The 27,834-nt window shown below is 45.2% G+C and overlaps 1 protein-coding gene across 5 annotated transcripts; it reads right to left on the bottom strand.

Moving 5' to 3' along the window:
* Positions 1 to 41: 41 nt before the first annotated feature.
* LOC131198677 (sulfotransferase 2B1-like) lies at positions 42 to 17,360 on the bottom strand. 5 transcript variants are annotated; one of them, XM_058183576.1, is made up of 7 exons: positions 12,761 to 13,067; positions 11,893 to 12,101; positions 11,099 to 11,225; positions 8,817 to 8,911; positions 8,174 to 8,354; positions 7,889 to 8,077; positions 42 to 525 (listed from the first exon to the last, which is right to left on the bottom strand). In XM_058183576.1, exons 1-6 carry the CDS (start codon positions 12,933 to 12,935, stop codon positions 7,938 to 7,940), a joined length of 927 nt encoding a protein of 308 aa, XP_058039559.1. In that variant the 5' UTR covers positions 12,936 to 13,067; the 3' UTR covers positions 42 to 525; positions 7,889 to 7,937. The 5 variants fall into 5 exon arrangements, with proteins under 5 accessions (XP_058039559.1, XP_058039562.1, XP_058039561.1 ...); XM_058183579.1 differs by lacking the exon at positions 42 to 525 and adding an exon at positions 16,779 to 17,360 and having other exon boundaries at positions 6,984 to 8,077; positions 12,724 to 12,912; XM_058183578.1 differs by lacking the exon at positions 42 to 525 and adding an exon at positions 16,779 to 17,358 and having other exon boundaries at positions 6,984 to 8,077; positions 12,761 to 12,912.
* Positions 17,361 to 27,834: the final 10,474 nt, after the last annotated feature.

Raw genomic sequence — 27,834 nt, 5'->3', positions numbered from 1 at the left:
GAGATGTAGAAGTTCTCAGATTATATCTTTAAAATACTTTAGCAAGATTTTAGTCTATTATAGTCAATAAAAGAAGCTGTCTAGAAGTAGCTCAGCATGTTTTCTTTGGTTTTTGGAGCCTGACAGCAGGAGAGCTACATACACTGGAGGATAAGGCGATTGGCAGTTGCTACTATATCTTGCTAAATACAGACAGACAGAGATACACAGACCCGATATCAAAGGCTTGCTTGGGACACAGCCAAAAACTACTGCAGCCCTTTTGTCCTGCTGGTGAATCTCACAGAGGTAGGTAGGTAAGTTGGCTGGCTGGCTGGCTGGCTGGCTGGCCGGCCAGTGAGGGACCAGACAGGCCTCATTCATTTTTTCCTCTTGCATTATGACCCTGAGAAAGGATATATTCCTTATTACTACCACAAACCATGTGCCAGATGAGATGATGTGGAACTGGGCTTCAACCTAGGATAGTCTTCCTGATACTTGGAAATCAACAGGGAAAGTCCATTTGGAATCATTGCATTGCTCCTGTTAAACGCGAAGGATGCAAAGGAAGAAAGAAAAGAATTAACATAATGGGGACCATCAATAAAAATTCAGAGAAAATGTATGCATTAACAGGGAGGTGAGGCTGGGCCCAGAGGGCATTTCTCTATAATTAGTTGCTTCAGGACACAACAGCTTTTGGATCCTAGAGCTGCTTTAAAACATTAGGAACATAAACCTTTATTGAGTTTGCATTTTAATTTAATTTACCTAATCTGCATTTTCAAATTAATGTGCAAACACGGTCACTTACACCTTTTCGTACATTTTGTAATAGAGTTCTCCTGTCTGAAAGCATCATACAAAAATGTGCATATTAGTAAATGTGTGTGTGTGTGTGCACGCACACACACAAACAGACAGGTATATTTGCGAAAATATTATGCAAACCCCATTTTTACAAGGGAAGACTGCAAAAATGTCTCCAAAAATGTGCATCATTTTGCGTTGACTTCTGAGAGAAGAAATTGCAAAGATGGAAAAACAAAAAAGAATTATCTGAAAAGGTAAAATCAGAGTGAAACCAAATTTATCCAAAAAATACTAGGGTTAGGATTATGGAGCCCTATGGATTATAGAATGAGCAAGATGTTCCTAAATTCCGACCGCAGTTACATCTCAGGATGCAATCTTATTTATACTAGGAACTCCGTGCAACATACAGTAAGTATGAAAATATGGAAAAGATTGTCTTCTTTATTCAGACCAAAAATTATCTTTTGTCAGACTGTCTTGGTTTCAGAGGTACTTCTCTTATATATAAAAAAGGGCTGGTAATTTCTGTCGGAAAGCTTCAACTTCCACACAGTGAAATAATGCAATAATTCTAAACTTAGGGCTCAGCAGCCTGATAGAGACAAAGGAAGCTGTAAAGCTCTTTTTCACAGCCTCATTAATGTACATTCCTCCAATGTGCAGAAAAATATGCCGGGGTAATTTGCATTACCCTGATGGCCAAGCTCTAAATCGCCCTCAGTAATGAGGCTTGCAAGTGATCTATCCGTACAGCTTTGCTGCTGCACAATTTAAGGGCAACCATTGATAGATTCCCCTGGTTTTGTCTTCCCATCCATCCTGCACCAGTTCCCAGGAGGAAAGCACCATCAACACTCTTCACAGGAGGAGGCAGGCCTAGGTAAAAAGTGAGTAGCCACCTGAGGTGAAAGTTCTAGGCCACACTTCAAGTTGTCCAAGTGACAGAGTCAAAACCTTCCACTCGGGTTACTGCAACAAGGTTTAACTTAGCTTTTCAAAATCAGGTGAGGTTGGCTAGGTGTTGCCATTTTGCCTCCAAATTAAAAAGAGCAGAGAACAGCTCAAGGTCTACAGTTGGAAGATGTAGTGAAACTTATGTCACCACTAAGATTCGACTAAGGGTGACATGATAGCAGTCTTCCAATATCTTAGGGGTTGCCACAAGGTAGACGGAGTCAAGCTGTTCTCCAAAGCACCTGAAGGCAGGACAAGAAGCAATGGGTGGAAACTAATCAAGGAGAGAAGCAACTTAGAACTAAGGAAAAATTTCCTGACAGTTAGAACAATTAATCAGTGGAACAACTTGCGTCCAGAAATTGTGAATGCTCCAACACTGGAGGTTTTTAAGAAGAGATTGGACAACCACTTGTCTGAAATGGTGTAGGGTTTCCTGCCTAAGCAGGGGATTAAGTCCCTTCCAACTCTCTTATTCTGTATTCTATTTCTGAATACAGAACTATCAATTATCTGGAACCCAAATGACAGGACTTATTTAGCCAACTTCTGGAAGATTTGTCAACCTTCATCTAACAACAGAGTCAAGATCAAGATACTTGGGTCAAGATCAAAACACAGGAATTCACCAAACGTATCAACTCTGGACAGAAACATCAAATTCACATGGGAAGATGTTAAGGAAAATAGTCTAACCTTCCTGGACTTGCAGTACGAATTAAGGAAGACAAAAGCCTTAACACAGAAAATCCACACACAGAGATCAGTACTGATATTTTGATTCTCACCACCCACTGGAGCAAAAATGGGAGTCTTCAGAATCCTAACATCCCCCCACCCCCACAGCTGAAGGCCTGCCTGCCAGCAAAGATGGGGAAGAAAAAGAACTAAAACACATCAAGGAAGCCCTCGGAACATGCAGCTATCCCAAGTGGGCCTTCATCAAATCTCAGAAAAGATCCTACAGGATTTCCTCCATAACAGACAATGAAGAGAACAATAGATGAAGCAGCATTGTCATTCTATACGTTGCAGGAATGTCAGAAAAGCTCAGGAGGATCTTCAGCCAACACAACATATATGCATACTTCAAACCCAAGAATACACTAAGGCAGAAGCTTGCCCACCCCAAGGATAAAACACCCAGGCACAAACTGAGCAATGTGGTATATGCAATACAATGCAGTGAGCCATGTGCAGATCTGTATATTGGGGAAACAAAATACAGTACCTGGATGAAGCTGTCTATCTAGACCCGTTCCAGTCCGGTTTCCGACCCGGTTATAGCACAGAGACGGCTTTGGTCGCGTTGGTAGATGACCTCTGGAGGGCCAGGGATAGGGGTTGCTCTTCTGCCTTGGTCCTATTAGATCTCTCGGCGGCTTTTGATACCATCGACCATGGTATCCTGCTGCGCCGGTTGGAGGGATTGGGAGTGGGAGGCACCATTTATTGGTGGTTCTCCTCCTATCTCTCTGACCGGTCGCAGACGGTGTTGACAGGGGGGCAGAGGTCGTCCGCGAGGCACCTTATTTGTGGGGTGCCTCAGGGGTCGATTCTCTAGCCTCTCCTGTTCAACATCTATATGAAGCCGCTGGGGGAGGTCATCAGTGGTTTCAGGGTGAGTTATCATCTGTACCCTGATGATACTCAGCTGTACTTTTCCACCCTGGACCACCCCAACGAAGCTGTCGAAGTGCTGTCCCGGTGTTTAGAAGCCGTACGGGTCTGGATGGGGAGAAACAGACTCAAGCTCAATCCCTCCAAGACGGAGTGGCTGTGGATGCCGGCACCCCGGTACAGTCAGTTGCACCCACAGCTGACTGTTGGGGGCGAGTTATTGGCCCCAAAGGAGGTGGTACGCAACTTGGGCGTCCTCCTGGATGGACGGCTGTCCTTTGATGAACACCTGGCGGCCGTCTCCAGGAGGGCCTTTTACCAAGTTCGCTTGGTTCGCCAGTTGCGTCACTTCCTTGACCGGGATGCCTTATGCACGGTCACTCACGCTCTGGTTACGTCTCGGTTGGATTATTGCAATGCTCTCTACATGGGGCTGCCATTGAGGTGCACCCGGAGACTGCAGTTAGTCCAGAATGCGGCTGCGCGAGTAGTAATGGGAGCCACTCGTGGCTCCCATGCTACTACGCAGTTTGCACTGGCTTCCTGTGGTCTTTCGGGTGTGCTTCAAGATTTTGGTCACCACCTTTAAAGCGCTTCATGGCTTGGGACCTGGGTACTTACGAGACCGCCTGCTGTTACCTTATGCCTCCCACTGACCCGTACGCTCCCACAGAGAGGGTCTTCTCAGGGTGCCATCCGCCAAACAATGTCGGCTGGCGGCCCCCAGGAGCAGGGCCTTCTCTGTTGGAGCCCCGACGTTCTGGAATGAACTTCCCCCTGGCTTACGCCAAGTACCTGATCTTCGGACCTTTCGCCGTAAGCTGAAAACACATCTATTTATTCAAGCGGGACTGGCATAATAGTGTTATTAATTTTAAATTGGGTTTTTATTGTTTTAGGGTTTTTTAAATTTTTAAATTTTAATATTGGCCTTTTGTAATTTGCTTAGTTTTAAATTTTGGTTTTAAATTGTATGTATATCAACTTTTTATCTTTGGCTGTACACCAACCTGAGTCCTTCGGGAGAAGGGCGGTATAAAAATTTAATAAATAATAATAATAATAATAAAAAACAACCACTTCATGAACACATGGCACAACATAGAAGAACAAATCCATCAGGACAAGGTTCAGCAGTCCATCTGCATTTGAAAGACAAAGGCTGTTCTTTTGAAAACAGCAAAGTCCCCATTTTGGACAGAGAGGACCACTGGTTTGAAAGAGGAGGTCAAAGAGGCCATCTATGTCAAAATTGAACAGCCCTCTCTCAACAGAGGGTGAGGGATACGACATCATCTATCTTCAACACAGTCCTTTCAGCAGTTCCAAGAAGGCTCCTCACCCATCTGCATCCATCACTCAGGTCCAATCTGTTCTTAAAAACCTCTAATTATGGAGCACTCACAACTTCTGAAGGCAACAGTCCCACTGATTAATTGTTCTGTCAGGAAAATTTTCCTTAATTCTACTGTAGGTTGGATCTCTCTTTGATAATCTTCTATTCATTACTTCTTGTTTACGGTATCCTGCAGTCACATGATCACAATCTCTGACATTTTTGCCAGAAATTGGCATTTAATTCAGAATTTCACCCAGAAGTGCCCACTGCAGATAATAGGTTCACTTGATGAACACCGCAGAAAAATGTCATAAAACCAGGTGGATCACATGATGACCTGCTTAATGACCAGCATGACTTACCACCTTAATTATGGGCTCAGTCATAGTCATAAGTTGATAACTACCTGTATTAGTGAGAATTAAGTGTCTAGCAGGTATTGGGTTCCTGGTAAGACAAACTAGAGAAATTATATGTAAATTGTAATATGTAATTGGGGTTAGAGCTGAATTTTGTTATCTCACCGTTTATGAGAGTAAATAGGAAGAGCTGTCTTGCGTGAGCAGACTTTTTCCCAGGTGTTAATTAAAAAAAATGTTGTCATTTCAGTTAGGAAGTCCCTCATTACTGACAATAAAAGCATTGTCAGTCACAGGAGATAACATATTTGTAGAGGAAAAAATGCAATGTATAACCAGATATTACCAGCAATCTACTTCTGATTAAAAAAAAATTAATAAGCACACTAATTTGGGAGGTCCCAATTCAAATGTTATTGAATTACCTGTTGCCCTTGGGACCCCAAATAACTGGGCCTTACAGCCTCACTTTTATTCCTGATGGTTCGGTGCTAGTGAAAGACAATCCAAATGTAATCTCTGTTTGTGCAAATAGACTCTCATTGTTCCCACCTGATGTTTAAATCAGCATCACCATCTGGTGGTCGGCTACGATAGCACTTACTACTTCCTTTGCCATTGCTTTTTGTAATAGGGTGAGATAACATTGATAAAAATATAATAAACATTTTGTGGTGGGGAAAGGAGGCACGGAGCAACAAAAGAGAACTTTTGATTTATATTTATTTCATGATTTCAAAAATCCCTGCATGAAGAAAATAGCATGTAAGGAAGATCTAAACATAACTCTTTTTCTAGACGAATTATTGTGTGTGGGGGTTTTTCTTGCTGCCTGTGAAGCAGCACTCAAATATGGAATGCCTCCACTTCGGATTGCTTAATTCGGGGGGTGGGGGGGGGAATCTATGTTTTCTCTTTTCTACTGTTTTCACAGTATATTAGAGACTTAAGGGTACAAAACATGAACTTGCCCAGAAATTTAAAACACTGCGAAGATTTGGGATTGCTGTACTGCAGTTACTAGGAGTAGGGCCTGCAGGGAGCCTTCAAGTTATGATCAGCAACTGTTTGGAGTTGCAACAGCATTGAATGAACGGACGTAATTATGATTGGCATTAACCTCCAACCCAGGGGTGAAATGTAAAATTTGTTACTACTGGTTCTGTGGGCATGGGTTGGTGGTGGTGGAGTAATGTGACTGGGTAGGCGTGGCCAATTATTTTTTTTTAATTTTTAAAAGCAATTTTATACAACTTCTTCAGTCGAAGCCTCTGATAATCAGGCAACTCAGCTGGTAATGGCCAGAGGAGCCTGTTAAAAGCATTTTTTTCTACAACCTCTTTGGCCGAAGAGGTAAAAAAATGCTTTTAAAAGCCTCTGATGATCCCAGCTGAGCCGCACAATCATCAGAGGCTTTTTTTTTTTACTTTTAAAAGCATTTTTTCGGCCGAAGGAAAAAATGCTTTTAAAAGTAAAAAAAAAAAAAACACCTCTGATGATCGCGCAGCTCAGCTGGGCATGGAGTGGGGGCAAGGATTTTTGCTACCGGTTCTCCAAACCACCAGCCGCCATTGCTACGGGATCGGGAGATCCAGTCCGAACTGGGAGCATTTCACCCCTGCACCAGCCCCAGTCATGTGAAGTCAGGAGCCTGCAACCAGTTCACACATACTACCATTTGCAGCAGTCCACAATCAAATGATCAACATTTGTTGGATCTTCCCTGATGGCTTCCCACCAAGCAAAGTCAATGAGGAATCTGGTGAGAAAGATTGCATGTCACTCGGGGAGGTCTCCCCCCCCTTTCTTCACTCACTCACACATTGTACCCTCCTTCCCCTTTCATTCGCACATGCTCCATACTCTCGGGCACAAGTAACCAAAAGCACTCGCTGAGTTCAAAACATTAAAAAGTTTATTGTTGCTACCAATACAAAAGAATCGGTCAACTAATGGCCAAAGATAAATTGGTGCTAGATAAAGGTCAACGGAATTCACAGGGTTGTGAGGACTTGGGTTTCTTGTGGTTGCACAATGACTTAAAACTGATGATATGTTTAACTTCACCTTCCAGCTCAGCCTGCTCATCTACGTGTACCCTCTTTCCACAACTTCCCCACAATTACACATAATATTCTCCAGCTTCCCTGTGCTTGCACACACTCACATTTCCCACACCATCTTTCCATAGCCCCCTGAATCAACACTCGCAATATGCACATGCCCGCACCCCACACTCTCTTTCTTTGACCTTCCTTGGCCCCCAACACAACGATGCATGCACACTACATGCACATGGCCTGTATCAGGTCTTTCAGGGCCTCTCCCTGCTCCGCCCCGCCCCGCCCTGCCCCCATGGCACTGCTCACTCTTTACCTGGGACTTGTTCAGCTTCACACATAATAACTTACATATCTTGGGTTACAACAACAACTACCTTTGTTTCCCTCAAAATAAGACAGGATCTTATATTAATTTTTGCTCCAAAAGACACATTAGGGCTTACTTTCTAGTTAGGTCTTATTTGGGGGGAAATACAGTACTAAATGCATCCATCTGGCTGACAATCTTAACTGGGGCTTATTTTGAGGGTAGGGCTTATATTACGAGCATCCTGAAAAATCATGCTAGGACTTATTTTCCAGTTGGGTCTTATTTTCAGGGAAATGGGGTAGGCCTGGGATGCTGTCCCTAAGTGATGTGGTTGTGCAAGGTCATGCTTTATGGTTGTATTTTTTAGTGACAGCAATCCTGATCCGGTTTGCAATCATAATGTGAGGACTGCCTATTTTGAATGAAATATATTATTTTAACTCACAAAGTCCGGCATTTTTGGATTGCAGCAATCCCCTCTGCTCTTCAAAATCTCAAGATTCCTGATGTTTTTCAAACTGGAATTCATCCCAAGGAAATTTGGTCTCTAAACCATTCATATTTTCCTGGTAGAGCTGGTAGAAAGCAGCACTCTGCTCTTTAGTAAAGTGAGTTTTCCAGTCTCCAGAAACCCCTGCAGGGGAAGGGAAGGAAAAAGGTGAGGCACTCTGCACCAACTTTTGGAGATTCCTTGAAATATAGATTTTTTTCAAGACTTTTTGATTTTTACCTTTCCTGAGGAAAGGGCTGGTCTTTTGATCCATCAGATGTTCAGGAACCAGGGTGTAATTCACCATCTTGTTGTTCTTCATCACTCCAAAGGAAGCATTTTCCACCACTGAGTCAACCACAGCAGGATCCAAATTCTTGCCTAGGAATTCACAAATGCGAAGAACACTGCCACGTAGATCCTAAAGGTAGAAGATCATGAGGAAAAGCTAGATTTCTAAGTCAGGACCTCTAGAACAAAATGACTCCTGAATTGGCAACAAAGAATTAAAATGATATGGATGGATGGATGGATGGATGGATGGACGGACAAGAGACAGGAAGAGGGAGAGAGAAATGAGAGGGGGGAGAGACGGATGGAGGGACAGAAAAATGGACAGACAGACAGACAGATAGATAAGAGATAGGAAGAGGAGCAGAGAAAGAGATGATATAGAAAGATTAGAGAGAGAAAGAGATACCAGAAACAGACAGACAGACAGACAGACAGATGATAGACAGACACGCAGGAGAGGCAGGAAGAGGAAGATGATAGGTAGATGATGATAGATAGATAGATAGATAGATAGATAGATAGATAGATAGATAGATAGATAGATAGATAGATAGATAGATAGATAGATGATAGGCAGACTGATATCTACCTTTAGCAATTCATCATAGACCAGAAGAAGAAACTTTTTCTCATTCTTGTAGGCCAACCAACTTTTGACATGATCAAACCAGGTGCCAAAAAGAACTGGGGTAAGCAAATAAAAAGGAAAACATTTTTGTAACTGCATAGATTTTAATATGGTAAGCAAAATAATCCTGAAATTGGAAACCTATATGTAGTGAATTCCACTGATCTCAGCAAAACTGGTTTCTAAGCAAATGTTCCTAGCAAAAGGAGGTGGGTACTGCACCTCCAGATGTCTTGGATTATAATTCCTACAATCCGTTGCCACAGGCCTTGCTGGCTAGGCAACAAGGAACCAAAATCCAAAACATCTGGGGGAAGGACCATGTTGCCCACATATGTCTGACAAGCGACCATTTAACTTTGTCACCAAAAAACACCATCTCAGCCAAAGGGAAGAATGCTAAGGAGACAACAAGGAGCTAAAAGTTTGCTTGACAGAATCCATTTGTTATCATCTAACAGACAAAGCAGATTGATTGATTGATTGATTGATTGATTTATTTATTTATTTATTTATTTATTTAATTTTTATACTGCCCTTCTCCCGAGGGACTCAGGACGGTGTACAGCCAAAAGGTAAAAAATATAAAAATATATACAATTAAAACAACAATTTAAAACCGAGCAAATTAGAAAAAATGGCCAGTATTAAAAAATTTAAAATTTAAAATTCCAAACCCTAAAATGATAAAACCCCAGTTAAAAATTTAAAAACATTAGGCCAGTCCCGCTTGAATAAATAAGTGTGTTTTCAGATTGTTAGTGCAGACCTGATATCCAGAGACATTTGACACACAAGGGGATTCTGCAAAGGACCCGCATTTTGCTTCATCAGGGGACATAATTTAATTGGTTCCAGGTCAGACAAAACATGACCCAACCGAACTGAGAAAGAAGCAATCAGATTTACCAGTTGCATTTAATACATGCCAGAGGTCAATGCTGTGAGTTGTGAGGCAGTTAAAAGCGGGTCAATTGTATGACAGAAAATAGCATAAGCAACTCATGTTTCATTCTATAAAGAATGAAGACAGTAAAGGGGTTATAATGAAGGGGCTAAGATGGATGAGTGACTAAAATGTTGGTGGATAAGGATGAATCTAAGGAGGATCTCAGAGTAAGATTATAATACAAAATGAAGAGAACCCTGAAGGCTATAGTTGAAATGGCACGTTTCTCTCTGGATCTTGGGTTGATTTTTTAAAAAGCATTTTAAACCAAGTTAATTTATTTTAGGACTCAGATTATTAGAATAGGTAAGATTCAGACTATAGATTATATCTCATCTATTTCCTACCTTAAAATGCAGGGAAATAGCACCATCAATTCTGGGCTATTGTGTTTGGTGATAACTTCAGCGGTTCAAGATTAACCTGGGACCTTGGTTGTCCATCCAAAATAGTCTTGCTCACATAGCACTAGCAACAGCATTTAGATTCATATACTACTTCACGGTGCTTTATAGCCCTCTCTAAGCAGTTTTCAGAGTCATCCTATTGCCACCCAACAATCTGGGTCCTCATTTTACCAGCCTCGGAAGGATGGAAGGCTGAGTCAACCATGAGCTGTGCTGAGAATCGAACTCTTGAAGTGAGTATTGAGTTAGCCTGCAGTACTGCATTCCAACCACTGCACCACCACAGCTCTTAAGATAGTACATTTGAAGGGGAAAGATGGATCATCAAGAATAAAAAAAGGGGGAAGATTGCAGTCAAGGAGGAACTTCTGATACTGGCTCCTTCTACTAGTGATTCTACTGCTTTTGGTGAACAAATCATGAATAAAATAGCAACAAAGATGATTAGGGGACTGGAGGCTAAAACATATGAAGAACGGTTGCAGGAACTCGGTATGCATAGTTTAATGAAAAGAAGGACTAGGGGAGACATGATAACAGTGTTCCAATATCTCAGGGGTTGCCACAAAGAAGAGGGAGTCAAACTATTCTCCAAGGCACCTGAGGGTAGAACAAGAAGCAATGGGTGGAAACTAATCAAGGAGAGAAGCAACTTAGAACTAAGGAGAAATTTCCTGACAGTTAGAACAATTAATCAGTGGAACAACTTGTCTGCAGAAGTTGTGAATGCTCCAACCCTGGAAAATTTTAAGAAAATGTTGGATAATCATTTGTCTGAAATGGTATAGGGTTTCCTGCCTAGGCAGGGGGTTGGACTAGAAGACCTCCAAGGTCCCTTCCAACTGTGTTATTATTATTATTATAAATTTCCCCCTCTACCCACATACTTTTTCCTGCTGAAAACAGCTCTATGAATTCTCCAAAATCCTCCCTGTGCTCCAGAAATGAAGCCATCTTGGTATAATGGTAGAGCGATACACAGACATCCTTGGGGTCACGGACAGTGTAAATAGCCTGGAAAAGATAGTTCCAAATGTTGAAATGGCTTTATCTCAATGGTTCTTCCCATAGTTCTTTCCCAAAGTGCAATTTGGTAAGGCCAGGAGGAAATGTCAACCTCTCTTACCAATTATGAGAACGCCCTCTCTCTGACTGCTGGCTAATTTCTTAGCAGTGACCAATGGAAGCATGCTTTCTAATACACAAGGTAATTAAGATTCATCCATCCCATTAATTCATAATGGATTTTCTTTGATTTTGGTGTAGTGTGTTGACCATCATGGTTGTAAACATTAATTATAATTGTGCCTTACTAAAGACACAACTGAATCCACAAACAAATACATGTCCCAGGATAATGTTGTAGGATCCAATCTGGGTCAATCACTGGGACCACAGGTTTAGTCTTTCGAAATTTTGGACTCCTGCTGGAGCCCATCCCCAGGGAACTTCTCTCTTTGTAGACATACGGTTACAAAGAAATTCCCTGAGGATGAGCTCCAGCATGAGAATAAAAGCTAAACTTCTGGTCCTGGTGACAAACCCAGATTGGATCCTACAACTGAATTCATTGTTAACCAATCCATGGCTTAACCAATCCATAATTGTTAACCAATCCATAATGAATCAATATTTTCTTTATATATGCACACCCACTAGGTATATGTACAAATGGAATCACCTTAGCTTGCGAAGAGAAGAACTTTTCTGGAAAGATTGTTGCAGGCAAATGAGAGGTAATGAGACGAGGGGAGGGTCGGTTCTCTAAGTACTGGACTGCTGTCTTGTGTTCAACCCAGGGCACCCGTTCCCAACTAGGGATTGACTGTGAGTATGTGGGATCTCCGTTGCTATAGATCAAAGTAAGAATTTCCTGCATCCAAGTTGTGCCTGAAAACAAGACAAGAAGATTCTACACTTCAACCTTACCCTGAATCTGCAGGGCATCGTTGAAGGAATCTACCAAAGTTTTTTGTAGGAGCTGTGGAAGAAATCCCCAGGTTTAGGATCTGAAGTGATCCAGTGGAACCATACTTACAAGGAATAGCACTAAGCAAACAAAATCCCAGGTACTATTTCAGTATTTTAGGTTTCCCCACATGCATGCACTTCCATTAACTTGGTCACTAGTTTCGATGGACAGAAAAAATTGGAAGGATGCACAGACAAGCAGACAAAGGACACAATATACTGCACAGTGTTTAGGTGCCTGTTTCTCTTTCTGTCTCGTAGTTTTAAGACAACCCTTTCACCAACAGACAGAACTTCAAATAGTACTGACATACATCCAAAATCACTCTTTTTAAAATTTTCCAACCAGACATTTGTGCTGATTTTGATTTCACATACTTCAAACACTGCTAGTTTTGGTAATTTTTCTGGAAAAGTTCTAGCTATTATAATTTTATTTGTCCACACAACTGTTAAAGAGTAAATGGTGCCTTGGCATATACTCTAGAGAAAAGTGAGTCAAAGCGAACCATGAAAGTATAAATTAATATATTTTTTTTACCCCGAAATTCCAGGGGATAGGCACTTCTGTGGCTCACCAGATTTGGGGTACGTAACGTTGAAGACATCACTATCCCGCACTTCAAAACTCCGGTGAGCGTAACATACACTCTCTTCGTTATGCACGATGCTGGGAAAAGTTATTCCTCCATACTGAATAGACTCGACAATCCGTTTGGCCATTGTGTTTCTGTGGAAGGAGGAAAGAGACATAAAGGAAGTAAAAACAGAAGCCCAAATGTCCTTATAACACTCTATCCCTGGAAAGGAGGGGACCTTCTTGATGGAATTAATGGGAAAGAGGAAGAATGCAATTCCAAAGTTTTCCTTTCTTGCTTCTTCAAAATCTACCGTTAGCTTCCCGGCTTCTCCAACTCCACCAAACCCGTTTTTCTCTTCTCCTTGTCTTCCAGCCTCCTTTCGTGCCACTCCTCTTTGTGGCACAGACTGTGCAGAAGAAAACACCCTGGCTTTTATTGACAGAAAGAGACTTTGTCCTTTGAAAAGGGAAGAGAGCCAGCACAATGAAATTAAGGTCACACATGTGTATGTTCGCAGTTCTCCCTGCCTTCCACACATACACACAGAGAGAAATAATAAGTAAAATCCAGACTCAGAAGAAAATGCACTGCTACCATCTTTCTGTAACATGTTGCTTTCCCGTTGATGCAATTACTGGAAAAGAATGTTGTTGTTTTTCACCGAATTATTATTGTTTGTTCCCCAATCCTGGAATGGAAAGCAAGGCATTCATCAGTCTTGGCCTGTTGAAACAAGGCTCTGTTACCAGCCAAACTTTGCTTTTCAAAAGAATCCAATCATCTGGCTCACCCCCTTCGGTTTTAATTCTCTGGTAACTACTAGAGGACCCACAACTCCTGATTGTAACTCACTCTTCAGATGGAGAGTTTTCCTCCATTCAAAGGTCCTCTGGTGTTCATTGATAGCGGGAAGAGGGCCAACTGCAGCCCTTCAGATGCTGTTGGTGTTCAGATGCTGTTGCTGTCCAGGGGTGGGCTGCTGGGGTTTGCAGGGGTTTGGGAGAACCTTTAGCTAAGATTCTACGCAGTTCAGAGAACCCCCCAAATCCCACTCCTGGCTGGCCCCGCCCACCCTGCCCCGCCCCTTCCAGGAGTCCCCATGTGGCCCGTTTTGGATGCAGGTAAGTGCAGGGCATGTGTGGAGGCTCTGGGAGGATGAAAAACGGGCCTACTAGAAGTTCAGGAAAGCCGAAAACAGCCTCCGGAACCGGGGGAGGCTGTTTTCACCTTCCCAGAGGCTTGAGGAAAACCTCCAGAGTCCGGGAAGGGCAAAAACACACACCCCTGCTCTGGTGCAGGAGGTCAACTATGCCATGCCCACCATGGCCACGCCCACCCAGCAACCGGGCAGAGAACCCCTTGCTAAAATTTTTGAAGTCCACCCCTGGGCAAGTCCCATAATCTCCCCTGCGCATACACACTAAGGTTGATGGAAACTGGAATTCAATATCATCCAGAAAGCTGAGTGTGATCAGTCTCCAGTTTTAAAAAGGTACCATCTTTTCTTCTGAAAAGAAGGCCATTAACATATATAACCTATAGAAGTTCAACAGAAGAAGCTTTGAGTCTCTCAGGGCATATAGATAGTCCTTTCTCATCAGACAAACAAAATCTCTGCTATCAGGATATGGATCTAAATTATTGATCCCTCTACATTCTTATGGGCCATCAGTTAACTCACACAAATATTCTACAACCATAAAAGCCAATTGTTCAGCTCCTATCTGTCACCATCAAGGTTGTCAAATAAACCCATTGTAAATCTGCTTTGTGTTTTTTGAATAATGGTAGAAAGAGGGAGTTATCTAAGAGCTGATCTTTTGAGAAGATGTTAAAGGTATAGATTCTGTGCCAAGTAAACAGGTTGGCAAACTAAATCTAACCTGCTGGAAACTTCTTCCTTCCAGAAAAATCCAGACCTCCTGTTTTTCTCTATTTCCCAGTTGTAACTTGTAAAGTGCCAACAAATCATTGCAGATTAAATCAGAATTGGAAGACATTGTGCATTCTCAGCTGAAGCATCTCATCATAGTTGAGCTGGCCACCAACCAAGGTGGTAGATTCTACAACCAAGCAATTTTTACGATGAGGACATTCTTTCTCCTGTTTCACTAAAATCTGCTTCCCTGCATTTTGCCCACAGTTCTTGACTTCCCCTGTAGAACAGAGAACTTCACTTTTCCACACTGGTCATCACTGGGCTATTTTTACCCTTCTTTATGGCTCCTAAAAGCTGCAGGGATGTGATGCTAAGGCAGTGAAAGTCCAGATGGGTCAAAAAAAAAAAAAGCTGGCCTCTTTAGGAAGATGAGTTCGCAGTGGCCTGTGAACCACAGGCAGCCCACATATGTTCTGTGGACACATCTTGAAATTGTTTGAAGATTAATTATATACCTCACCTTCTGCTTCTTTATGTTCTCCTCTGTAGGATCAGTGTTAGAACTTCTTTTGAGGTCATTTTTATTTACCAATACCCACTCTCATCTGGTAATTGTCCAGAATAGAGCAATTACTTCTCATGATCTGATCAGTGTTTTTGGTGATGTAATCTAATTGCAATGACTTTATTAGCAGCCACACTAGATTGTTACGGGCTCTTGTTTAGCTTTCAGCCTACTAAGATGCCCAAATCACTTCTCTTTGTATAGCAGCCAAACTCGTTTTCCCTCTTCAGTACTTCTGCCTTTTTTATATAAAACCTAAATACAGGACTTTTTTTTTTTCATTTTCGTACAAATATCTTTGATTTATACATGCAGTAAAATGCAGCTGGGAGTGAGCTGGTAGACTAATGAGAGAGTTAAAAAAAACACAAACTCCCCCCTTCACTCCACAGGGGTTTTATGATTAGTTTGGTTTGGTTTGGTTTGGTTTCTTGTTAATGCCTCTCAATTAAAGTTTCCTTCCAGTAAAATTCTAGCAGGTCCATCTAGAGCCATTCTCTGGATCGGCTAATATGATTCCATGCAGTGAATGTATCTTGTTTGGGAATAGCGCAAACAGAAGCCTGTCTACTAACCAGTGAATCCTCATAGATACTCCTTTGTGCAACATTTCAAAGAAGTTACCCAGGATTAATAGCAACATTTTAGAAGGAGCATATGAAAATCTGAAGCAATGGTACACACCTATAAAGAACAGGATATCTATATGCTATTATTAAACCTGCCTGTTTGTAACCTTCAATAAGCCCAAATACTGCATCGTAGTGCAAAGGTTTTTTTAAACCAAGTTGTCTCAAATCCACTAACTTAAAGAATGCATATAAAATCCAGGACCCATGCAATTGAAATTTAAAGGATTTTCAGGCCAGTTGCATTTGCAAAACTGTGGGTCACTACATTGCAATGGTCAGTTGCAGTAACATAATATGATTTCTCACGCTCCCTGCCAGCTCCCTACAAGCAAAGTCATTGGGGAACCCAGCGGGAAATCAAAAGTCACTCCCACTCCCATTATTCCCCCCCCCCTACAAGGCAATTCTATTTTTTTTGTTTGGGTAAGGAAATAACTCCGAAAGGATGTCATGGATTGTCTAGTAGAGGGCTGTCAAACTCGCAGCCCATGGGCCGGATGCATCACATGCTGCCCACACCCAGTTTGGTGAAGGGGAAAAGAGTCCCAATACATCACATAACACCACTGTAATGACATGAGTTTGACACCCCTAGTCTAGTAGCTACCTTAAAATATAAGGAATGATAAGATTTGAAGAGTTATTGGAAAGTCTTCACAGCCTGGTGAAGCTTGATTTCCTAGCTGCTTGCAGGTATAAAAAATCCTTGTGATTTCTACACTGTTTGGGCAGCCTAAGGTGAGTACTTCTTAATCTTCCCCAACCAATCATCTTCCAGATTGTAGGGAATGTAAGAGTTCTATATGATTGAATCTTCGCTACCAAGAATGTTTCAAATTGGCCTCATCATATTTATCCTGGACACTGAGTAACAAAGCAGGTTTCACATATACCACAAAATGTCAACTAAGAGGCACACGAACACTAAAAGATACTTACATATTGAACCAGATAGGATTAGAGCAGGTAGCACATCAATCCAAGTACTACATCAATTCAAGTAGCTGGCTTCTGTTTGCCTTGGTTTAGGCAACAAGCTAAATCATGATGTAACTAATCTGGGTTGATTTAGTGCAGTGGGTGCACTCAGAAATTACAGCTTCTACATCGTGGCTTACAAACTCCATAGTGGTTTAAGCAATTAACACTGACTGAAAATCGTTTTGGTCTCTCCTGCTTAAAAGTAAATAAAGTGAGAATTTGGTCACATTTGCCAGAAGAAATCAATTCCACCAACACAAGGCTGGAACATGTAGACGTTCAACAGGTGAATTTGCTTCTTTCTTATCTTTCCCCCTTTCTGGACAGGAAATGGTGAACAGCCTGGAATTCTGTTTTATCGGACAGCTCTAAAAAACGGAGTAACCCTGCCGGGGAAAACCTTATTTCCACTCCATCCTTACTTATCCATAATTCCCAATAAAGCTGACTTTTGGCTTCTATACAAACGGTTCCTATTGTCAAGTATTGAGGGGGGGTCCCTGCCTCCCCCACGTCCTCTTTTAGTTTTGAACTCCAAACACACGTCTGTTCTCCAAAGAAAACCCGATTTTTCTGGCACGACTTTTCCCCAACCCGCCTTTGCAGTCTTTTCACTAATAAACCCCGCTCCCTCCCCCAGACCGCCGCGAAGCCGAAATCGGTGGCTCTCCGCCCTTCCTTTTTCATAACCTACTAAATTTCACTTCATTCCCACCGGACTCGGGCGTCCTGATTTTGCGATAACCAATCCAGGGATTCTGGGCGGGACTTCCCTTCCCATACGTTTCTCAAGCTTTGCCTCCTAACCGGGGACCTTTTTTTTTTTTTTAAGGTGGCGAGATCCTCTTAGAGATGTCCTGCTCAATAGTTGACCCGCAGAAAGTGTCCGATGGCCAGATGGTCCGTAGGTCAGCAAAGAGGTTGCCCCGCTGCTCCATCAGAAGATGGATCTGATGGGGCGAAGTCCGGAAAGATCTCGGGATCTTTTTTCAAGAGGCAACTGGACTTTCTGTTTTTTCTTTGAAGACGTTTTGCTTCTCATCCAAGAAGCTTCTTCAGCTTTTCAGAGTCCAATTGCCTCTTGAAAAAGCGACTTTGGGACAATATGACCTGGATGACTGAGAATCTCCATAGATCTTAGGGGTAAAACTTTTTCAGCAAGATGTGAAACTTAACCTCCTCCAATGCTCCATCCTTCTGGGTCCTACAGTTGCCACTTGACTTGTAGGACTCTTAATATGTATCCATAATGGTTTGTAGCAACTTCAAAACTCTGGGACTTTCTAAATCGTAGCTTCTTGAATGAGTCATATTAGCTTGCTTCACATATTTATTAAATTTGTGGAGTGTGACAGCGTGAACGAAATGAACTGCTGGCACCCAGACTACCCTGTAGACTTTCCTGCCTCTCAAAATACCTGGCAACAAAAATGAAGCCGTACGCTAAATAAATATTAAATTTTTATGCCACCCATCTGTCTACCAACCAACTCTAGGTGGCTTTATAACATTTAACATATAATCTTTATGACAATAGGCCATAGTTGGCTTCACTTATTATTCTGAGCCATAAAACTTAGCCACAGTAGTTGGATTTATACGAAAACTTAACCATAACCTCGAATGTGTAAATTGATTGGGTGGATTCTTGCAGCACAGCCAAATGAAATCAAGTAACATTGTAACCGAATGTGATGTAAGAGAAACCTACTGAAATTATTAGCATAAGGCTTACAAATTTGATGACTTCAGCTTGCAAGATGGGATTTCAACCTCAGCATTTTTTTTTTAGTTCATCAAAACAAACCTTGTCTATTCTAATCTGGACATTGCCATATTTCAACCAATCTATGGCAATGGTGTCATTGCCACGAGAACAATGCAATATAGATAATTAATCTCTGAGGCTAAATGAGGGAATATTTTATACAAGTCCCAATGTGAAAAACCACAAATAAAGACACTTCTTAGGCCCTAACAAGCCTACAAATTTATTTTAGGCAACATGATACAGGTGCTGTTGTTTTACCTGTCTTCAGTCACCCTCCTTTAAAATCCTATTATAGAAAAGAAGGAGTTGCACAAATATGTGCAGGCCATCTGTTCAAAGGTTTCACATGGAAAATTGTAAGGGTTTTATCAGCAATTGCCTGCCCCAATGAAATCATACCTCACCAGCAGAAAACATTACATTTTGTGAAATTAAATTCCACAGCTTGGAAGGGAAAACTAACATGTAATGGTGTTTTCATTAGAGCAGCTGTAGGCAAAACTAAGATGTTGGACTATAACTTCTATTATCCGAAGAAGCATGAGCAAAGAATACGGAAGAAGTTGCTATAGTCCCATTCTTTGGGGAGTATTATAAGTTCCCCCATATTATGAGATTAGGACTGAGAAAAACTTGATTCAAAATTCTATTTAGCTCATGGATAAAATTGGGATATGTCAAGCACAAAAGAGCAGATCCATAGATGAAGATCCAATTAAAGCTGATTTATTGCTACTCATGCCAACCACAGGAATCTTCTCAATCAACCTCTAGCACCTACTCCGACTCTAGAGTTAGATAAGGGTCAATGCAGAACACTTGAAAGCAGAGCACTTGAAAGCAGAACAAGAAGCAATGGATGGATTCTAATGGAGGAACGGAGCAACCTAGAACTAAGGAGGAATTTCTTAGCAGTGAGAACAATTTACTAGTGGAACAGCTTGTCTTCAAAAGTTGTGAGTGCTCCATCACTGGAGGCTTTTAAGAAGAGACTGGATAGTCACTTGTCTGGAAAGGTATACGGTAGTGTTGGAGAACCTTTTCAGCACCAAGTGCCGAAATGGGAGCGCGTGTGCGTCTGTGCCTGTGCCAGAAACCAGAAGAGCAGCTGGCCCGGTGCGCATGCGCCCGCCAGGAAGATGATTTTCTGGTTTCCGGTTCACGCATGCGTACCAGCTACCTAATCTTCCAGTATCTGGCATGCATGTTCATGTGAAGACTAGCTGACCTGTATGCATACACACACTGGAAACCAGAAGAGAAGAGGGGTCTTGAGTGGGGTTTGATTACTCCCTGGGGCCTGACTGATCTTGTCTCCCCCCCCCACGTGTTGGTTGGAGTGGAGTATGATGTGGGGGTGAGAATACTGGCGGTGGCAACAACCTATTTACCAGGGATTTTACCATGGAACTTACTTACAACTTACCATGGAAGAGTGACTGTCCAAATTCCAACTTACGACGGGTCCTAACTTGATTTATTTATTTATTTATTTTTCATATTTATATACCGTCCTATCTCCCTAGGGACTCAGGGCGGTTCACAGGCAATTAAAATACATATAAATACAGACTAAAACAACGATTAAAAAACTTATTCTATAGCCAAATTATTAAAAACAGTATAAATAATAAAAACCCATTAAAACCAGTAAATTTAAAATCTAATCCAGTCCCGCGCAGATGAATAAGTGTGTTTTAAGCTCGCGACGGAAGGTTCGGAGGTCCGGAAGTTGACAAAGTCCTGGAGGGAGTTCGTTCCAGAGGGTGGGAGCCCCCACAGAGAAGGCCCTTACCCTGGGTGTCGCCAGACGGCACTGCCTAGCTGACGGCACCCTGAGGAGTCCCTCTCTGTGAGAGCGCACGGGTCGGTGAGAGGTATTCGGTAGCAGTAGGCGGTCCCGTAAATAGCCCGGCCCTATGCCATGGAGCGTTTTAAAGATTGTCACCAACACCTTGAAGCGCACCCGGAAAGCCACAGGTAGCCAGTGCAGTCTGCGCAGGATAGGTGTCATGCGGGAGCCACGAGGGGCTCCTTCTATCACCCACGCAGCCGCATTCTGGACTAACTGAAGCCTCCGGATGCCCCTCAAGGGGAGCCCCATGTAGAGAGCATTGCAGTAATCCAGACGAGATGTCATGAGGGCGTGAGTGACCGTGCATAAGGCATCCCGGTCTAGAAACGGGCGCAACTGGCGCACCAGGCGAACCTGGTGGAAAGCTCTCCTGGAGACGGCCGTCAAATGGTCTTCAAAAGACAGCCGTTCATCCAGGAGAACGCCCAGGTTGTGCACCCTCTCCATCGGGGCCAATGACTCACCCCCAACAGTCAGCCGAGGACTCAGCTGACTGTACCGGGATGCCGGCATCCACAGCCACTCTGTCTTGGAAGGATTGAGCTTGAGCCTGTTTCTCCCCATCCAGACCCGTACGGCTTCCAAACACCGGGACAGCACTTCAATAGCTTCATTGGGGTGGCCCGGTGTGGAAAAGTACAGCTGGGTGTCATCAGCGTACAACTGGTACCTCACACCGAAGCCACTGATGATCTCACCCAGCGGCTTCATATAGATGTTGAACAGAAGGGGCGAGAGAATCGACCCCTGCGGCACCCCACAAGTGAGGCACCTCGGGCGCGACCTCTGCCCCCGTCAACACCGTCTGCGACCGGTCGGAGAGATAGGAGGAGAACCACCGATAAACGGTGCCTCCCACTCCCAATCCCTCCAACCGGCGCAGCAGGATACCATGGTCGATGGTATCGAAAGCCGCTGAGAGGTCTAATAGGACCAGGGCAGAGGAACAACCCCTATCCCTGGCCCTCCAGAGATCATCCACCAACGCGACCAAAGCCGTCTCCGTGCTGTAGCCGGGCCGGAAACCGGACTGGAACGGGTCTAGATAGACAGTTTCATCCAGGTGCAGGGGAAACTGATATGCCACCATACTCTCTACAACCTTCGCCGCGAAGCGAAGGTTGGAGACCGGACGATAATTACCTAAGACAGCCGGGTCCAGGGAGGGCTTCTTGAGGAGGGGCCTCACCACCGCCTCTTTCAAGGCGGCCGGAAAGACTCCCTCCAACAAGGAAGCACTCGTAATCGCCTGGAGCCAGCCTCGTGTCACCTCCTGAGTGGCCAGCACCAGCCAGGAGGGGCACGGGTCCAGTAAACACGTGGTGGCATTCAGCCTACCCAACAACCTGTCCATGTCCTCGGGAGCCACAGGGTCAAACTCATCCCAGATAATATCACCAAGACCACCCTCAGATGCCTCATCTGAATCGCCGCAATTTTGGTCTAGACCGTCTCGAAGCTGAATGATTTTATCGTATAGATAACCGTTAAACTCCTCAGCACGTCCCTGCAACGGGTCATCCCGCTCCCCCTGGTGAAGGAGGGAACGGGTCACCCGAAACAGGGTGGCTGGGCGGTTATCTGCCGACGCAATGAGGGAGGAGGTGTAGCAACGCCTCGCTTCCCTCAGTGCCACTAGATAGGTCCTAGTATAGGACCTAACTAGTGTCCGATCAGCCTCTAAACAGCTAGACCTCCAGGAGCTCTCTAGGCGTCTTCTCCGGCGTTTCATCCCCCTCAGCTCCTCGGAGAACCAAGGAGCCGGTTGGGATCTGCGCCAGGTCAGAGGCCGCAGAGGCACGACACGGTCTAAAGCCCCAGCCGCAGCCTGTTGCCAGGCTGCGGCTAGTTCCTCTGCCGTGCCGTGAGCCAGACCCTCAGGAAGTGGCCCAAGCTCCGTCCGGAACCTCTCCGGGTCCATCAGGCACCTGGGACGGAACCAACGTTGTGGTTCCGTCTCCCTGCGGTGTTGAGTGGCGGTCAGAAAGTCCAGGCGAAGGAGAGAGTGATCTGACCATGACAAAGGTTCTGTGACTACATCTCTCAAATCCAGATCCTTCAACCACTGACCAGAGATAAAAATGAGATCCAGTGTGCCACCCCCGATGTGAGTGGGGCCATCCACTACTTGAGTCAGGTCCAAGGCCGTCATGGAAGCCATGAACTCCCGAGCCACTGGGGATGATGAGCCGGCAGATGGCAAGTTAAAGTCCCCCATGACTAAAAGTCTGGGGGTCTCCACTGCCACCCCAGCAAGCACCTCCAGGAGCTTGGGCAGGGCAGCTGTCACGCAGCAAGGAGCCAGGTACGTGACCAGCAAGCCCATCTGACACCTATGACCCCATCTCACAAAGAGGGATTCACAACCGGCAATCTGAGGTACAGTGGTCTCCCTCGGCTCTAGACTCTCTTTAATAACAACCGCCACCCCCCCACCCCTACCCTGGGCCCTCGGCTGATGGAATGCACGGAAACCCGGTGGGCACATTTCGACCAGGGGCACGCCCCCTTCAGTGCCCAACCAGGTCTCCATAACGCCTATAAGATCTGCGGCACCCCCCTGGATAAGATCATGTATTAGGGGGGCCTTATTGGCCACGGACCGTGCGTTGCATAACATAAGACGAAGGCCCAGGCTCTGAGGGTCTTGACCATCCGGGGAACGGGAAAAGTCAGAGGGATCGGGGCACGCGATCGCCTGCAGACATCGAACGCGTGACCCCCTAGACCGATACGATCCCCCCCTTCCGCCATATCTGCCCCTCCCACTTACCGTGCAAATGGAACCACCCTCACAAAAAGGAACACATTCCCCCCCATAACCTCCGAACCCACTAAATAATCGCCACGAGCACGTGCAGAGACTGGTTTCCCTCCCGACGGGCTACCCCCAACACCCGCCCTAACCCTCCCACCCCTTAAAAATGCCCTATCTAAAAAACCCCAAAGGCTCTTTCTCTTCGCATGCCACCTCTGTGGGTCCCAAGACCCGTCATTGAGGCCGGCCCTTGATAGTGAAACGGGCCATTCCTGCGAGGAACTAGATAACTAGACTGTGATAACATCTACCTATGCCGGTTTGGGACGGACTCACTTATTTGCCGAGTTATTCGATGAGATACTCTCCGATTGAACTCCTTCGCCTGCGGGGTTCCCTCGCCTCACAGAAATGGCCCTCCACACTATCAAGGGCCTGCCTCAATGACGGGTCTTGGGACCCAGAGAAGAAGAACCTTTGGGGAGTTTTAAATAAGGGGTTTTTAAGGGGGGAGGGTAAGGACGGGCGTTGGGGGAAACCCGTCAGGGAGGGGGCCAGTTCCTGCGGATGCTCGCAGCATTTTTCCAGCAGGTTCGAAGGTAATGGGGGAGGATCACGTTCCGGTTTATGAGGGTTGTTCCATTAGCATGGTAAGTGGGAGGGGCAGATATGGCGGAAGTGGGGGGGCCGTATCATGTTCGGGGGGTGCGCGCTCGCTGTTTAAGAGCGGTCGCGTGCTCCGGCCCCTCAGACTTTTCCCATTCCCCGAGTAGCTGGAATCCTCAGAGCTTGGACCTTCAGCTGATGTTGTGCAATGCAAGATCCATGGTGAACAAAGCCCCCCTGATTTGTGATCTTATACGGGGGGGGCGCGGACCTTATGGGCATTACGGAGACCTGGTTGGGCATGGAAAGGGGGGTTCCCCTTGTTGAAATGTGCCCACCGGGCTTTTGAGCATTCCATCAGCCGAGGGCCCAAGGTAGGGGTGGGGAGGTGGCGGTCGTTATTAAGGAGAGCCTAGAACCAAGGGAGACCACTGTACCTCAGATAGCCGGTTGTGAATCCCTCTGTGTGAAGTGGGGTCGTAGGATGCAGATGGGCTTGTTGATCACATACCTGGCTCCTTGCTGCGTGACAACAGCCCTGCCCGAGCTGTTAGAGGTGTTAGCCGGGATGGCGATTGATACCCCTAGACTTATGGTCATGGGGGATTTCAACTTGCCATCGACCGGTGTGGCATCGACGACAGCTCGGGAGTTCATGGCCTCCATGACGGCCATGGACCTGACCCAATTAGTTAACGGCACTACACACACTGAGGGAGGCACACTGGATCTGATTTTTGTCTCTGGACAGTGTTGAATGATCTGGAACTAGGAGACTAAGTTATCAAACCCTTGTCATGGTCAGATCATTCCATTCTTCATCTAGACTTTTGGACCGCCACTCAACACCGCAGGGAGACAGGGCCAATGCGTTGGTTCCGTCCCAGGCACCTGATGGACCCGGAGAGGTTCCTGACGGAGCTTGGGCCGTTCCCTGAGGATCTAGCCCACGGCTCGGCCGAAGAGCTAGTCGCGGCCTGGGAACAGGCCACGGCTGGGGCTTTGGACCGTGTCGTGCCTCTGCGGCCTATGACCCGGCATAGAGCTCAACTGGCTCCTTGGTTTTCCGAGGAGCTGAGAGAGATGAAGCGCTGGAAAAGACGCCTAGAGAGTACCTGGAGATCCAGCCATTCGGAAGCTGACTGAACACTAGTTAGGTCATATATTCAGACCTGCCTAGTGGCATTGAGGGAGGCTAAGCATACTTACGTTTCCTCCCTTATTGCATCGGCCGATAATCGCCCGGCCACCCTGTTTCGGGTGACCCACTCTCTCCTGTACCAGGAGATGCGGGATGACCACCTGCAAGGGCCTGCCAAGGATTTTAGTGTGTATCTGCACGATAAAATCGCTCAGCTTCGGGATGGTTTGGACCAAAATTGGGTAGATTCAGGTGAGACGTTGGAGATACGTCTTGTTGAGACCTTTGGGACGAGTTTGATACTGTGGCTCCTGAGGACATGGACAGGTTGCTGGGAAGGCTAAATGCCACCGCATGTTTATTGGACCCGTGTCCCTCCTGGTTGGTGCTGGCCACACAGGAGGTTACACAAGGCTGGCTCCAGGAGATTATTAATGCTTCTTTGTTGGAGGGTGTTGTTCCTACTGCCTTGAAAGAGGCAGTAGTGAGAGCCCACCTCAAGAAGCCTTCCCTGGACCCAGCTGTGTTGGGAAATTACCATCCCGTCTCCAACCTTCGCTTTGTGGCGAAGGTTGTAGAGAGTGTGATGGCACACCAGTTACCCCAGTACCTGGATGAAACTGTCTATCTGGACCCATTTCAGTCCGGCTTTCGGCCTGGGTACAGCACAGAGATGGCTTTAGTCGCGTTGGTTGATGATCTCTGGAGGGCTCAGGACAGGGGTTATTCCTCTGCCCTGGTCCTGTTAGATCTCTCAGCGGCTTTTGATACCATTGACCATGGTATCCTGCTGCGCCGGCTGGGGAGTTTAGGAGTGGGAGGCACCGTTTATCGGTGGTTCTCCTCCTATCTCTCTGACCGGTTGCAGACGGGGTTGGCAGGGGGGCAGAGATCGACCGCGAGGCAGCTCATGTGTGGAGTGCCACAGGGGTTGGTTCTCTCACCTCTCCTGTTCAACATCTATATGAAGCCGCTGGGTGAGATCATCAGTGGTTTTGGGGTGAGTTACCAACTGTACGCTGATGATATGCAGCTGTACATTTCCACCCCAAGCCACCCCAACGAAACTGTCGAAGTGCTGTCCTGGTGTCTGGAAGCTGTGCGGGTCTGGATGGGGAGAAACAGGATCAAGCTCAACCCCTCCAAGACGGAGTGGCTGTGGATGCCGGCATCCCGGTACAGTCAGCTGCAACCGCCTGATCCTCCAGTTGCACCCCTTTCCAGACCGGGATTCCTTATGTACAGTCACTCATGCTCTTGTTACTTCTCGACTGGACTACTGCAATGCTCTCTACATGGGGCTCCCCTTGAAGAGCACCCGGAGGCTCCAGTTGGTTCAGAATGCGGCTGCACGGGTGATAGAGGGAGCCGCCCACGGTTCCCATATAACACCTCTCCTGCGCAAGCTGCACTGGCTGCCTGTGGTCTTCTGGGTGCACTTCAAGGTGTTGGTTACCACCTTTAAAGCGCTCCATGGCTTAGGACCGGGTTATTTACGGGACCGCCTTCTGCTACCATTTGCCTCCCACCGACCCGTGTGCTCTCATAGGGAGGGACTCCTCAGGGTGCCGTCAGCCAAACAATGTCGGCTGGCGACCCCCAGGGGAAGGGCCTTCTCTGTGGTGGCTCCTACCCTCTGGAACAAACTTCCCCCAGAACTTCGACAACTTCCTGATCTTTGGACCTTCCGCCGCGAGCTGAAGACGTATCTTCCGCGCAGGACTGGCATAGAAGTTTTTAGAATTTTATTATTGGATTTTTAAATTTTAATTGGGGTTTTATGGTTTCATGTATTTTTAACTGGGGCCAAATTGAATAAGTTTTTTAATTATTGGTTTTATCTGTATTGCATTTATTTATTGTTGGTTTTTTTACTTGGCTGTGAACCGCCCTGAGTCCTTCGGGAAGGGCGGTATAAAAATTAAATTATTATTATTATTATTATTATTATTATTATTATTATTATTATTATTATTATTATTATTATTATTATTATTATTATTTCAAAGTCAGGGGTATCCAACGTTGGCAACTTCTAAAACTTGTGGACTTCAACTCCCAGAATTCCCCAGCCAGCCATGTTTGTTCATTGAATTTCTAAGCTGGTTGAGTCCAGAAAACCCCAGTGTTTCTCAACCATGGCAACTTTAAGATGTGTAGACTTCAACTCCCAGAATTCCCAGCCAGCTGGCTATGATGGGGGGGGGGAATTCTAGGAGTTGAAATCCACACATCTTCAAGGTGCCAAGGTTGAGAAACACTGTCCTAGAATGTTACATGGGAGATCTTCTTTCAGGATGTTGGACTAAGTCCAACTTTTATTTCAGGAGTCCTTGGATCAGTTTCAGACTACCTCATGGGAAGCTTGCAATGAGTTGGAATCTATATCATGAGGAACAGTGGTGGGTTTCAATTTTTTTTACTACCGGTTCTATGGGCTTGGCTTGGTGGGTGTGGCATGGCTTGGTGGGTGTGGCTTGGTGTATGGCAGGGGAAGAATACTGTAAAATCTCCATTCCCACCCCACTCTGGGGGAAGGTTATTGCAAAATCCCCATTTCCTCCCAATCAGCTGAGACTTGGGAGGGAGAGAATTGATGGGGGCGGAGCCAGCCGGAGGTGGTTATTTCTCCTAACTACTCAAAATTTCCACTACCGGTTCTCCAGAACTGGGTCAGAACCTACTAAAACCCATCTCGGATGAGGAAGGACTTCAGCCATGACAAGCAAAACATCCAGATGAATCAAATTATGGATAACAGCCATGTTTTCCTACATTAATTCAATTGTTTGGATTCACACAACCCATTGAACTGTAAATTAACCACTAACAATAAAGGTGCAACAAATATTGAGCCACAAACTAGCCAATCATATTAGCCTA

Source organism: Ahaetulla prasina, chromosome 4 (assembly GCF_028640845.1).
Source record: "Ahaetulla prasina isolate Xishuangbanna chromosome 4, ASM2864084v1, whole genome shotgun sequence".
In the NCBI taxonomy this organism is placed as follows: domain Eukaryota; kingdom Metazoa; phylum Chordata; class Lepidosauria; order Squamata; family Colubridae; genus Ahaetulla; species Ahaetulla prasina.
The sequence above is the reverse complement of the archived record's forward strand: the minus strand, read 5'-3'. Positions and strand labels throughout refer to the sequence as shown.